Below are 12,963 nucleotides of genomic sequence, written 5' to 3' on the forward strand. Positions count from 1 at the left end.
GAGCAGGGGCCCCACCCATCTGCAAACGGGGACTTGAGGCCCCTGTGGGCTGCAGGGTGCACCAGGCAGAGAGCAGCTGCTCTCCCCACTCACCCTCCAGTCCCGGCCTGAAAGAGCTCCATCCTCACCTGCCCAGTCCCCAGGGCTTCCTGGGGACCAGGATCCCCACACAGCCAGGAGCCAACCAAGAGGGGCCGGGAGCAAGGGCAGGGCTGCCGAACCAGTTCTGTCTGAGAAGGGAGTCGAGGGACACAATGCCCAGCCCCCAGGCTAAAGCCCACACAGGTCTGCCAGCTGGTCCTCGTTTGCCCCCGTAGCCCAGGTGGACATGGCTGAGCAAAGACCTGTGTGTCGGCCCCAGAGGTCCCAGGCTGGCTTATCCGGCCCTCGACGCTCCACCCAACTCAGGAGTCTTCCTTTCAAACAGACACTGAGAAGTGGTGATTACATGACTGTGTATAGTGTGTACGCATACAAAGATACATAGAGAAAGAGTATTGTTTTGCCCTTATACAGCACTTGTTAGTAAGAGTGCTGACAAACGATAATCACTGGCCCCACTTTGCAGAGGGGGAAATCGAGGCACAGGAGGTTTAAGCAACTTGCTCCTGGTCACACGCAAAATCCTCACCCTAGGTTCGTGTTCTTGAGGAGAAGTCCCAGCTTTTCGAGAAGGAATCCTTTTGTCCTCCTTGTCATTCAGTTCCCGGCCCCTCCCGTGACCCAGGGCCAGGACACAGGAGCAGAGCCAGCCAGAGTGAGGGGCCAAGAATCCAGCAAAGTCAAGAATCCAGCATATCCAGCCAGGACACTGCACCCAAGAGCCAGATGTGGAGCTGAAAAGCCAGGTTCCCCAGAGGAATTCCCAGCAAGGCCAGAGGAATTCCTGATCTTGAACCAACTGGACTTTTTCATTGACATCACCTGGTCTGGAGCCTGAGAAGGGCACAGGAGAGAGCCAAAGCTGGTCACAGCGCCAACACTCTCCAAGAACACAGTAGGTGCTGGCTTGTAAAACATCCAAGTACAACCCCCCATCTTCTTCATCCACCTCCAGACCTCCTCTGAGAAGGTATGACCTCCCCACGTCCCTCCCCAGGCAGATCAAAATCAAATCAGAGGATCACAGGAACTGGAGTTTAAGAAGGAAAAAAAGGGTTCTGGCTTTCAGTTTTCCTTTAAAAACCCCTGGTTAAAATTGAGAGTTAAAACGGAAAGAATATAAAACGTTGAGGACTAAGAGGAGAGTTTTGGTCCAGGCAGCAAGAGGGTTATGGCTCCTCAGCTACGCTTCGGGGGAATGTTGGTGGAAGGGCCTCTGGTCAGACAATGGATTTACCATCTCCTGTCAAGCCCAACGCGCAAACTGATGCCAGTGGGCCTGAGACCACCACTCCAGAGACCCTGCTCCCGGGAAAAGCCCAGGTCTTGCAGCAGAGGGGGTCCTGGGAGCATGTGCCTCCCCTCAGGTCTCTCCCCGCCTGGCCCACTACATCAGACACACTCCTTCCCGCATCAGGGCAGTGGAGGCAGGATGCCCTTCCTCTCCACCACCTCTCCAGGGACCCTAAACCAGAGGCTGGGAATGCAATCAGAACCTAGAAGGAGAAGGTGGCTGCAGCTCCTCTGGGCGTCTGTATCTGAGAGGACCTGAGCGCAGAGGCGAGGCCCAGGACGGACGCCGGGTCTCCCAGAGCTGCGAGGAGAGGCCCGGCTCCACATGGGGTCTCATGGGCATGGTTTATTCATTTGGCAAATCTCCTTCGAATAAATACATGATGGGCGGGTGAGTGGATGGGATTCGAGAATGGACAGATGTCACCTGGACATTTCCCAAACTCTAGCCTGGGCAGGAACCCAAGAGCCAAGAGTCCTTTCAAGGTGGCTAGAAAACCAGATGTAGGTGCCAAAGAAAGCAAGTCTTGGACACTGGGGAAGGCCTGGGACACAAGGGGCAAGAGTGAACCTTGGGGATGTGGCAGTTTGTGTGTAAACAACTGACATCTTCTTGGCAATCTGCTGGCAGACAGCAGGGCCTTGGGAAAAGGTTTTCGATGGATAGGGTCCCTTAGCCATGGTGGCAGTTGGGGTAGGGAGGGCTATTTTAAATCTCAGGCAAGAAGACTCCTCTATGAGAAGGGAATGCTTTGGGGTCCTTGGGACACTGAGGCAAGTGTCCTTGAGAGGGGAAGAGACCCGCCCCCCCCCAGGGTCACACAGCAAGTCAGTGGAAAAGCTGGGAAAAGGATGCCAGTGTCCTGGCTCCCAGGTTAGTCCCTGGCCTGGTTGGGGACATGCAGATGGTGGTGAGAACTGCAGGTAGATGGGCAGGTATCAGATGGCCGTGAGGGAGGCACTGCTGAGGATGCGCACAGCAACGGTGCCCGGAAGGTCGCTGGGCTGCTGGCTGTTGCGGTCTCGGAGGTGGAGGGTGTGCAGCGCCTGGAGGTCGTCCGAGCTGGCCCTCAGGTGCACCTGGCCCAGGAACTCATCCTTCAGGACTCGGTAGTTCCAGATCTGGAAGGAGACAGAGGATGGTTGGGGGCCATCTCCAAGACAAGGACTGTGGGTTTGTGAGAACTGCTGACAGCCCTTGACTCCCCTTCCTGTGATGCAAGCTGGGCTGAGGAAAAGGAGCCTTGCATCTGCCTCACCATGGACCTTGGGCAAGGCCATGCCCCTGCCAGAGCCTCAGGCTTCCTCCCATATGTCAAAGCTCCACTCCATGTATACAGTTAAATCTGTCATTATTAGCTCTGCTGTTGACCTTGGGTGACCTTGGACAAGTGATACACCCCCTGCTCTGGTTTCCCCATCTTCAACATGAGGTTTGGATCAACGGCTCCTAAGGGTCCTTCCAGCCCAAACATCTATGGGTCTGTGATATGATCCGGTAGGACTCAGTGTTAAAAAACGTGGAAACCCTATAGTAGCTCCCCCAGGATACCCGAGTGTTTGTTTACAGATGGTTTCTCACCGGGAGAGATGCTGGCCTGGACCCCAGGGACAGGGGGCTTCCTGCCAATGAGCTCAGAACTGTGGCCCCCTTGGCCTGAGCGGGGAAGGAAGCCCGGGCCCAGGACCCTGGCTCTCTGATCCCCTGCTCTCAGACAATAGTCACCCCCACCATCTGCCACCACGGGAATTTAAGGAACAACTCCCAAGGCTTTGGGGCAAGGTTGGCAGAGATGACCACTGTCCCTGGCCAGGAGTCTGACCCTGCTGTGTCCCACAATCCCCACAGCTAATCCAACTCATCCCACCCCACAGAGGGGATTCTGGGGCACCAGGAGGGGCAGGCAAGAGAATTCCCTAGGCCACACCATGTCGGGGACAGAGTGGGAACCAGAACCCAGTGTTCCTGGGTCCCTGTCAAAGGCCCTGCCACTCTGGGCCCAGCCACTCTGAGTGTGGAAGCATGAGGCGGGGGGCCCAAGAGGGACCCCAGACAGGTGGGCTCACCTGCACAGTGATGGGCTGGCTTGGCTTCTTGCGGTAGAAGATGCCTTTCACATCATACTCAGGCGTCGAGGTGCCTTTCTGCACGGCCGAGCGGACTTTGTCCCCCTCACTCTTGATGATCACGTAAGAGTTAGCCCCTAGAAAGAGGAAGTGGGCAATGGGGTGAGGGTGGGGCTGGGACAGGCCCCGGATGAGTCAGATGTCTGGAAGCAGAAGCCTGGGCTCGTGTATTCAGGAGAAGGGAGACCAGAGCCTGGCCAGCTCCCTAACTTCCAGAGATAGGAGGGGGCATGCTGGTAATCTCCGGTCTCCAGACCTTTACCCAAACTGTTCCCCCTGCCTGGAGCACCTTTCTCCCCTACTTTCCTTCACCAGGCTTCAGACCTTAATACCTCCTCAGCCTGGAGAAAGGCCCCCTCCTCCAGGAAGCCCTCCCTGAGCCCTCCCTCCTAGCTGCCTGTCCCTGTGTCTGACTGCCCTGCCACACTGGAAGCCGCCCAAGGGCAGGAGGCAGAGCATGTTCTTCTCTATACGCCCAGCTCCATCCCAGGGCTGGGCCCAAAGTGGATGTCAGGATGGGTTTGTTCATTCAGTGCGAGCAGGAGAGCTCTGGAGGCTGTGTCTGTGGCTTGGGAGGGGAGGAGGGCTGGGGGTTTTCTCCAGGCAAGCTCACCTGTTGGGGAGTCCTTCAGACCAGCGGCCCCCAGGACATGCACCTGGGTCACCTGCTGGGGGTAGCCGCACAGGGAGCTCCAGCAGGAGCGGGGAGGCTCATCCAGGCGTAGCTCCCTGATGCAGGGCAGAGGAGAAGAGGCGGGAGGTGATGGAGAGCGTCCGGGAAGACGGAAGGTCGGGGGATTCAAGAAGAGCGGGGCGGGGGTCAAGAGCAGTGTTTAGTCCAGACAATGCTTGTCTCGGGCAAACAAACCTCCATAAGCTTCCTGCTGCTCCATCCCTACCCAAGGGTGCCCCCTCCTCTCCCAAGGGAAAAGCAATGCACTGAGCATTACTGTGTGCCAAGCACTCTGCTGGGATGTTACAGGTATTATCTCTAATCCTCACAAAGCCCTGGGAGATAAGTGACTGCCACTATGCCCATTTTACGGATTAGGAAGCATCAGAATCACCGGGGGAAGGGGTTTGCCCAACACAGCACAGACTGGCGGGACCCAGGTCCGCTGATTCCACAAGCTGCCTCCCCAGCCTGGGATGTGGGCAGGGAGCACCGACTCTGGGCTGCCTAGCAAGGTGGGAGGGCAGTGTGGGACGCACAGGTCTGCACTGCAGCGGGGACGGGGATGGTTTCAGGGTCCACCTAGCCGGACTCTGCCACTGGTGGCACGGACTTAGAAACCACCCCCAACCAACGTCGATCCCCAGTTCTGATCTGTAGAATGAAGGGGTCAGGCCTCCCACCCCAGGGTTCAGGAAGAGCAAATGAGATGAGTGAAAGCTTCTTTATAAACTGTGAAGTGCTCTGCACACGTGAGCAGCTGCTCCTTCGTGTGGCCAAGAGAGGCTGGGACAGGGGAGGAGAGGAAGGGAAAGAAAGGGGATGGATGCTAATGTCAGGCCAGGGAGGCTGGAGGCCCAGGCTCCATGGCTTAGGACGACACTGAAGATCTCTGGGCTGAAGATTGCGGGCCAGCCTGGTGTGGACCTGGGCCCTGCCAACCCAGCAGGCCCCCAGCCAGTCCCCACGCACCGGCAGTTGGAGGGCACATCAGTGAAGACTCGGAGCAGGAACTCGCCGGTGTGGCCTGGCTCGAAGGTGGTGGGGATGATGACGTAGCGGCCCTCGGGCTGCTCCGTGCGCAGGAAGACACTGCGGGAGTTGATGTAGATGGAGCTGGCGGTCCTGTGCTGCAGGCTGTGCATGCGGTACTGGCGGTTCTCCTCCACCTGACGGGGGCGGAGACGCCGGGTCACACAGAGCCCCTCACCCCACCCCGCACCCCACATCTCCCCCTCGTTGCCAGAAGAGGCATATCTACAGAGTCAGAAGTACATGAGCATCTGTCTGCCTAGGGCTGGCGGGAAGGGAGGTGGATCAGACTGGGCGGTGGTGGCGGCTAAAGGGTGCGGGGTTTCTTTTTGGGGCGACGGAAGCGGCCTAAAATAGACTGTGGTGATGGCTGCACAACTCTACGAATACACTTTAAGTGAGCAAGTCGTATGGTGTGTGAATTATATCTCATAAAGCTATTGAGAGGGGTGGCAATGGGAATCCCCCTGGGGACAATGTCTGCGGGGTTTCTGACATCACAACAGAATCAAGTATCACTTTCTGCCCAGGACACAGCATGTGTCCATGAAATGACATCACCAGCTGCTGGGACATGCTGGACAATTCCTGGAATAAGTGCCATGATAAGCTATAGTCCCATCAGCGAAGGTCATGTCACGTCAAAGTCACAACGTCGGCACGCAGTGAATGTTCCAACATGCTGACGTGAACAAACGGTTATAATACGACCCAGCACATCAAATGCCAGGGCCTCGACTCCGGCCGTGGGCCTGGCACATGCACGTGGTTTCATTAGGTTCTCGGTGTCTGGCAGGCCCACGGTGCCCCGCTATGCTGTGTGTCATCACACACGGGGCGTCACAACATGCGGAAGGCCTTGGGACTCAGGCCAGGGGAGCGGCCAGTGGGAAGCCCTCCTGGCTCTGCCCAGTGCCCAGCAAGGCCTCCAACTCAGGGGGGCCAGAGCCCTGAGGGAGGAGGCCTTGGGGGGCCCCCCAGAGCCCAGCCCGACCGCCAGCATTCGTCCCCTTCCCCGTCCAAACAGCCTGTGGGTCTGGGCGAGAAGAGAGCAGGCTGAGAGCTCCAGCGGGACCAATGCAAGGCAGGCTGGGCCTCTGTGGGGATCGAAACAGGACCTGTGTCACAGCACAACCATGGCATCAGCCAAGGTGGCCAGGGTGATGTCGGAGACCAAAGTGTTCTAGAGTGCTCTCCCCCAGGCCCAGGCAGCCCAAACTCTCCTTACGCAGAGCAGGGGTCCCAGCTGGCCTCACCTTGTAGATGTCAAAGCCAATGGCCAGATTTTCACCCTTGCCATCCCGACGGGTGGACTGTTTTGGCCGCTGCTGGATGCAGATCAGCACTTCATCTTCTGGCTTTCTGACATCAAAGATGTACTGCGGGTGCAGCAGAGGAAGAGGGACACATGGTGAGGCCACACTGAAAATGGGCTCGGTGGCTCCCGAAGCTCGGCCCAGAACTCAGCTGTGTGAACTTGGGCAAGTCACATCACCTCTCTGAGCCTCAGTCCCTCATCCGTGAGATGGGCTGGCAATGTCCACCCTGCATGCGGGGTGGGAGGACTCGGGGAAACGATGGATGCTCAGCTCCGAGCCCGCATGCAGCCGGTGCTCAGGGAAGGCACACCGGGCGTGAGGACTAGGCGGGTGCCAGGGTCGTGACGGAGGAGGCCGCGGAGGAGGAGTCCCCGTGGGGAGCCAGCCTGGCCAAGTTTCCCCAGAAGGAGCAGTACTATGTGTGGAAACAAGAGTTTGAGCCCCCAGCTCAGCCTCTAAATAAAATGTCCCTGTAACTCTTATTAGGGCACTCAGAGCCTGCAGGTCATACTGTGAGGTTGGGGGTGACAGGACCTCCCAGACATGCCCATCCAACCCCGCTGTACAAACGGTGCACCGAACCCCACGGAGGTACAGGGATGTACCCGAGGTCATGCAGGAGTCCGTGGCAGGATGGTGCCGAGGGCCCCACAGTTGCTCAAGGGGTGGGGTCGGTGGGGATCCCTAAGGAGGCTCACCTGCGGGTTCTGGAAGAAGGTGTCCTTGTGGTTGATGCAGCCCCCGCTGCGGTTGTGCAGCGGGTCCTCGTGCCGCGTCCAGGCGCCGCACAGCCGGGCCTCCTCCCACGTCTTGTGGATGCTCAGGTAAGACGTGTTGATCAGGCGGCACTTGATGATGTCCGTGAAGTATCGGCACATGTCCTCAAAGGTCATCCTGGGCGTGGCAAGGGGCTGAGCCGGCTGGTCACCCCCCCACCCCGCCCACCAGCCTGCCCACTCGCCCCGCGTGCTCTGCACCACGGCCTACACAGCAAGTGTGGACATGGCACCACACGGACCCTTCACATGTCTTTTGGCCTCAGTCTCCTGCTTTGTAAAACGGGAATGAATCTAACGACAGCTGCCTATCTCACAGAGTTAGTGCAGGAATTAAGCAATGCAATAACAACAAAAGCATGTAATACAACTTCCAGCAGACAGGAGTTGCCAAAGGCTGGCCGTTACAATTATTAATAGCATGAATAACTAATGTGTACAGCCCTCTACAGTTTCCATCCATTATCATCCACAGCTAGTGGTGGAAACCCCTTGGTAGGCGAGCTGCAGTGGCCAGGATGCTGCCACACCTCCAGGAGCCTGGGCGGGGGGAAGGGAAGTGCCCACCCACCTTCAAGTGTGCACATATATGAGAATATGCACATATATGCATCAAGGGTGAACATATCTGAGAAAGGCCTTAGGAGGAAGCCCTTTCCTGATGAGGGTTTTCTACTGCTATGTTTTAATTCGACTGGCCCCTGAGCCAGACTGGGCAAAGTGGATCTCATCCACAGGAGCCCAGACCAAAAGGCCTGGGGAGCCTCCTGCAGCAGCTCCCCTGACACCTGCAGGAGGGGACCTCACTGGGGTGCCAGGATCACTGCCATCTGCCTCTGGATCTGCCTGGGGCCCTCACAACATCTCCCACACACCGGGTACTCCTGTTTCCCTCCAGGAAGTGGCTCAGTCTCCAAATCAAGTGTCCTGCTGAAGAAAGACACTGAGCCTGGCAAGCAGGGCTAAATGCAGAATGAATGAATGCCGAATGAATGAATGCAGGAGTGAATGAATGCAGGAATCATTATCATGCTCTTTAAGCAAGGCTGTTGCCATCCTCCAAGCTCACCTCCTCACCTCCCTGAACTCACTCTTTCCATCCCAAACCCAAGTGTGCTCTCTTGCCTCTGGGCTGGGTCTCTGTCCTCACCCACCAAGGGCTCCTCTGCACCCTGAGTCTTAGCTCCTCCAAAGGGCCTCTCCTCTTCCTACCTGCTCTCGGCATCAGGCTGCCAGCATGCCCTCTGCCCTCTGGTCAATTCCCCACCTGCTGGTACCCTGGCCTACTTGCCGAGGGCTCAGCCTGGGTACCAGAGCAGCCCAGGGTCCCCTGACATGGGCAGTGGGGGCTATGGGGACGAAAGGGTCCATTCTGCCCAATTCACTTTACAGAGGAGGAAACAGGCCCAAAAAGATGCAGTGACTTATCCGAGGCCACACGGCAAGTCGACGGTGGGGCATTTTTAGAGCCCTGGCTCCCGCCTCCCTGTCCAGCGCTTCCTGCCCGGCACACAGGAGGCTCCCCTCTCAGCCCTGGACATCCGCCCAGGGCAAGAGCACACTCACCAGAACTCGCCATCATCCTGCACAGTCACACCCAATTTCTCCCGCTCACTCTTGCTCACTTTCTGCCACTCCTCTGAGCTGGGATGTGAGCACAGGGGAGGGAAGAGAGAGGAGTATCAGAGGAGGGACGCCGTCAGGGCCACTCTGGCAAGGGTCAGGAGGCATGAGGGACAGCTCAGCACTAGGCCTCCATCAGTGTGGGTGTGGTCGGGGGCACCCAGGGCCATGCCCAGGCCCCTCTCCAGGAAGTGCTGTCTGCCCACTCTCGCAGGTAACCGTGGGCTGCCACCATGCCGGGGATCCGGAGGTCTGGGAGCAATGCTGCAGGCTTGGGGCAGGGGGGCACTGACCCTCAGTGAAGGGAGCTCCTTCACTGGGGGCCTAGGCTCTGCTCCTCTCCTGGCCTCCCCAGGGCCACTAGCCAAGCACAGGGCAGTCACCCCCATTCCCACCCTTGGTGGCCTCCCTCCCTGCTTTCCTCCCCACTCAAGCACCAAGACTGGTCTCTACATCCCCTATAGGAATCAGCTCATCCCCACCTCCAGACCTCTGCCCATGCTGAATCCACCCCACCACATGCCCGCTCCAAAGTAAGTCTTCTCCTAATGTCATCCTCCCCCAAATCCTTTAAGGCCCAGCCCTGGTGCCACCTCCTCCAGGAAGTCCACCCTGTCCTTGCCCAAGCCCTCGTACCCCGGCCCACCCACCTAGGGTCTGCCCTGTGCCTGCCCCCTGTCCTTGCCCAAGCCCCGGGCCTCACGTGTCACTCCAGGGCCCGTTCCACTCCCGCTCGCCCCAGGGGTTGCGCAGGCGGATCATGTCCAGCTTCTCTGACTTGAAGAAGGCCAGCAGGCCACGGCCCAGGCGCACCTTGCGCACATCAGTGATGGCATACGCGTGGCCCTTCACCAGGCCACACGCCAGCCGGGCCTCCATGTCTGCCGCTGTCACTGCCTGTGGGACACAGTTGCTCAGAGGCAGGGCAGGTCAGGCTTCACCTGGAGCCAGAGGCCACACCACCCCCTACAGGACGGGGAGGGAATGGCAGCCCCGCACAAAGGGGAGACCTCATTCCTCTGAGGTTAGGGACTGACCTCCGCATTCACAGCCCTTTACAAAGCCGGGAACAGCAGTGGGGGATAAAGGAAGGGACCTGCAGTGGGACGGGCCCAGGGCTGTGTTGGAACAACTAGCACTGGCTCAGTTTTGCAATCTGGCTGTTAAAACGTCAGCCCGAAAGAACCAGGGCTTTTTAATTTTCCAGTCTTTTATCAACATACGACTGGGTCAGCCAAACCTGGGTTCAAATTCTGCCTTCACTGAGTCCCAACTTTCCCACCCAAAACATGAGCAGTCAATGAAATAAGACGATCCTCTTGAAGAGCCCAGGCCTGTGCCAGCAGGCAGTAGGGGCTCCCTCGCCCTTCCCATCGCCTCGCAACTGTGATGCCTTAAACCTTGGCCAAAGGACCTATCACTCCGTTATGAAAGGGCTGGGAAAGGCGGACGCTAGTTGAACAGTGTGGGCAAGGCCTTTCATAGTGTAAAGGTTAGGACAGGGGGCCTGAGGCTTGTGCTGTCCAGCACTGGGGAGGGGCTGCACCCTCTAACTGCTCCCCTCCCCCCATGAGGCTGAGGGTCTGGATTTGTGATCCAACCTGGGCAGGGGCTCTCCCTGAAAAGCCAGTCACCTCCCACCCCAATGAGGGTCAGTGAAGGGGAGGGGCCGCCTCTGGGGCTTGGCTCTGTGTTCCCACCTTGATGGAGGCACTGATGAGGCCTCCCCGGCTGTGCACCTTCAACACACGCTCAAAGAGCTGGTTCCTCTTGGCCTCATCACTGACAAAGTCACCCTCAGTCAAGTCGATGGGCTCAGAAACCCCACCTGTGAAGTCCACCAGCGCATCCGCCGTGTTGCCTCCATCCAGGGCCTGGTAACAGCCCGCCAGCCTGGAAGCAATGTGGAAAGAACTCCCAGCTCATGTTCCCCAGCCAGCCTAAATCCTTCACCTGATAGGGGAGATTTCTGAGACTCAGAGAGGTCAAGAGAACTGCTAAGGTCACACAGCAGGCCACACAACAGAGCCAACCCAGGTCTCCGGCACCCAGGCCAACGTCTGTCCCACTGAATCGCACCATTTTGTCACTCAAATTCCCCTTGGCCTTCACAGCCCCATCTTCAAAAATTAGCTGTCCAGAAATCCAGCAATTCTTTTCAGAAGTGTTAAAAGTTCATATGTCTTTTGACATAATTCTGGACGAGTAACATTATTTATAACAATGTAAAACTAGCAATCACCTAAATGTCTAACACAGAGAACTGGTTTTAAAAGCTAATGTTGCATCTCAAGCAGCCATTGAAGAAAACACTGTAAAGGAATTCCTACTGCAGGGAAAATGCTAGTGCCTGCTTGTTACATTTGAAAAGGCAATACAGCCAGACTCCAATTATGTCTAAAATGTATGCAATAATTCATTTCAAAAAGATTAAGCATCTACTATGTGCAACAGATCAGGTGCTAGGACACAGCTGTGGCTCCTTATTTAAATGTTAGGAAAAAGGTTGGGGTCTTAAAGGCAGAGTGCCAAATGTGAACGTGAGAAGCAGAATGGGATATAAGACAAAATACCATTTCCATAAATTGAAAATATACGCCCACAAAACACGAGCACAGGTTTTGCAAGGTAACCTACAAACAAAAGAGCCATCAAAGATGTTAAAAGAGCTGCCAGTGGTGGGGGAGGGTGCAGGGAGAGCAAAGGGAAGAAATGGAGACATGGAGAGGGGGTGGGGCCTTGAGGGGACAATGTCCTGCTGTCCTCAACAGAGGAGCTGCCCCATTAACCCAGATGGCCCAAAACAGGGAAGGGGAGAACAGCAACCTGGGAGAATACGCAGGAGTATAGGAGAGTTTTATTATCTTCTGCATGGTTTCCTATATTTTCTGGATTTCCTATAACAGACATGCATTCTTTTTATAATTTTAAAAGTAAGTAATTTTTTTTAAAAGCATAAATGGTGCAGCCCCTGTGTAAAACAGTTTGGTGTTTCTCAAAAATGTAAACACAGAACTACCATACGACCCAGCAATTCAATCCTAGGTATATATTCCAAAGAACTAAAAGGAGACATTCAAACAGATACCTGCACACAATGTTCATAGCCACATTAGTCAAAATAGCAAGCAGGTGGAAACAGTTTACCCTAGTGCCCATCAACAGATGAATGGATAAACAAAATGTGGCACATACATACATACATACAACACACATACAATGGAATACTATTCAGCCAGAAACAGGAACGGAATTTTGATACATGCTACAACATGGAAGGACCTTGAAAACACTATGCTAATTGAAATAAGGCAGACACAGAAGGACAAATAGTCCACTTATATGAGCTACCTGGAATAGGAAAATTCATAGAGACAAAAAGCAGAATGGAGGTTCCTAGCGTTGGGAAAAGGGAGAAAGAGGGAGTTATTGTTTAGTGGGTAACAGAATTTATGTTGGGGATGATGAAAAGTATCATCACCTATACTGGATATAGACAGTGGTGATGGGTACAAAGCATTGTGAATGTAATTGATGCTACTGAATTGTACACTTACACATGGTCAAAATGATAAATATTATATTTTGGGCAATTTTTTAAAATAATAAAAATTTTACTTAGAAGAAAAAGAAAAAAAAAAAAAAAAAAGAGCTAGTCCACTGAGTCACTGAGTGGGTCTCCCAGAGTGGGAGGAGAGGAGCCTGCACCAAGGACCATGGTGACCAACTGACCACCAGGGGGCAGGTTTTGCTTTCTTAGGACTAAAAATGGAATCTGCCAACATGTTTTCATGGGTTTTTCTGTTTTTCAATTTTATTTTATTTATTTTTTTATACAGCAGGTTCTTATTAGTTATCTGTTTTATACATATTAGTGTACACATGTCAATCCCAATCTCCCAATTCATCCCACCACCACCCCAGCCCCCGGCACTTTCCCCCCTTGGTGTCCATACGTTTGTTCTCTACATCTGTGTCTCTATTTCTGCCCTGCAAACCAGTTCATCTGTACCATTTT

At 55.3% G+C, this 12,963-nt stretch overlaps 1 protein-coding gene across 1 annotated transcript in view; it reads right to left on the minus strand.

The window, feature by feature from the left end:
• Positions 1-1,162: 1,162 nt before the first annotated feature.
• Positions 1,163-12,963, minus strand: part of CAPN5 (calpain 5) — a 35,914-nt gene continuing 24,113 nt past the window's right edge. The window contains exons 4-12 of the mRNA XM_028500900.1: positions 10,646-10,838; positions 9,649-9,842; positions 8,889-8,966; positions 7,245-7,440; positions 6,484-6,606; positions 5,168-5,364; positions 4,136-4,251; positions 3,463-3,599; positions 1,163-2,517 (exon numbers count right to left, since the gene is read on the minus strand). Of these exons, the coding sequence (XP_028356701.1) occupies positions 2,335-2,517; positions 3,463-3,599; positions 4,136-4,251; positions 5,168-5,364; positions 6,484-6,606; positions 7,245-7,440; positions 8,889-8,966; positions 9,649-9,842; positions 10,646-10,838 (1,417 nt within the window). The 3' untranslated portion in view covers positions 1,163-2,334. The remainder of the gene's footprint in view (positions 2,518-3,462; positions 3,600-4,135; positions 4,252-5,167; positions 5,365-6,483; positions 6,607-7,244; positions 7,441-8,888; positions 8,967-9,648; positions 9,843-10,645; positions 10,839-12,963) is intronic.

This window comes from Physeter macrocephalus, chromosome 16, assembly GCF_002837175.3.
Source record: "Physeter macrocephalus isolate SW-GA chromosome 16, ASM283717v5, whole genome shotgun sequence".
Classification (NCBI taxonomy): Eukaryota; Metazoa; Chordata; class Mammalia; order Artiodactyla; family Physeteridae; genus Physeter; species Physeter macrocephalus.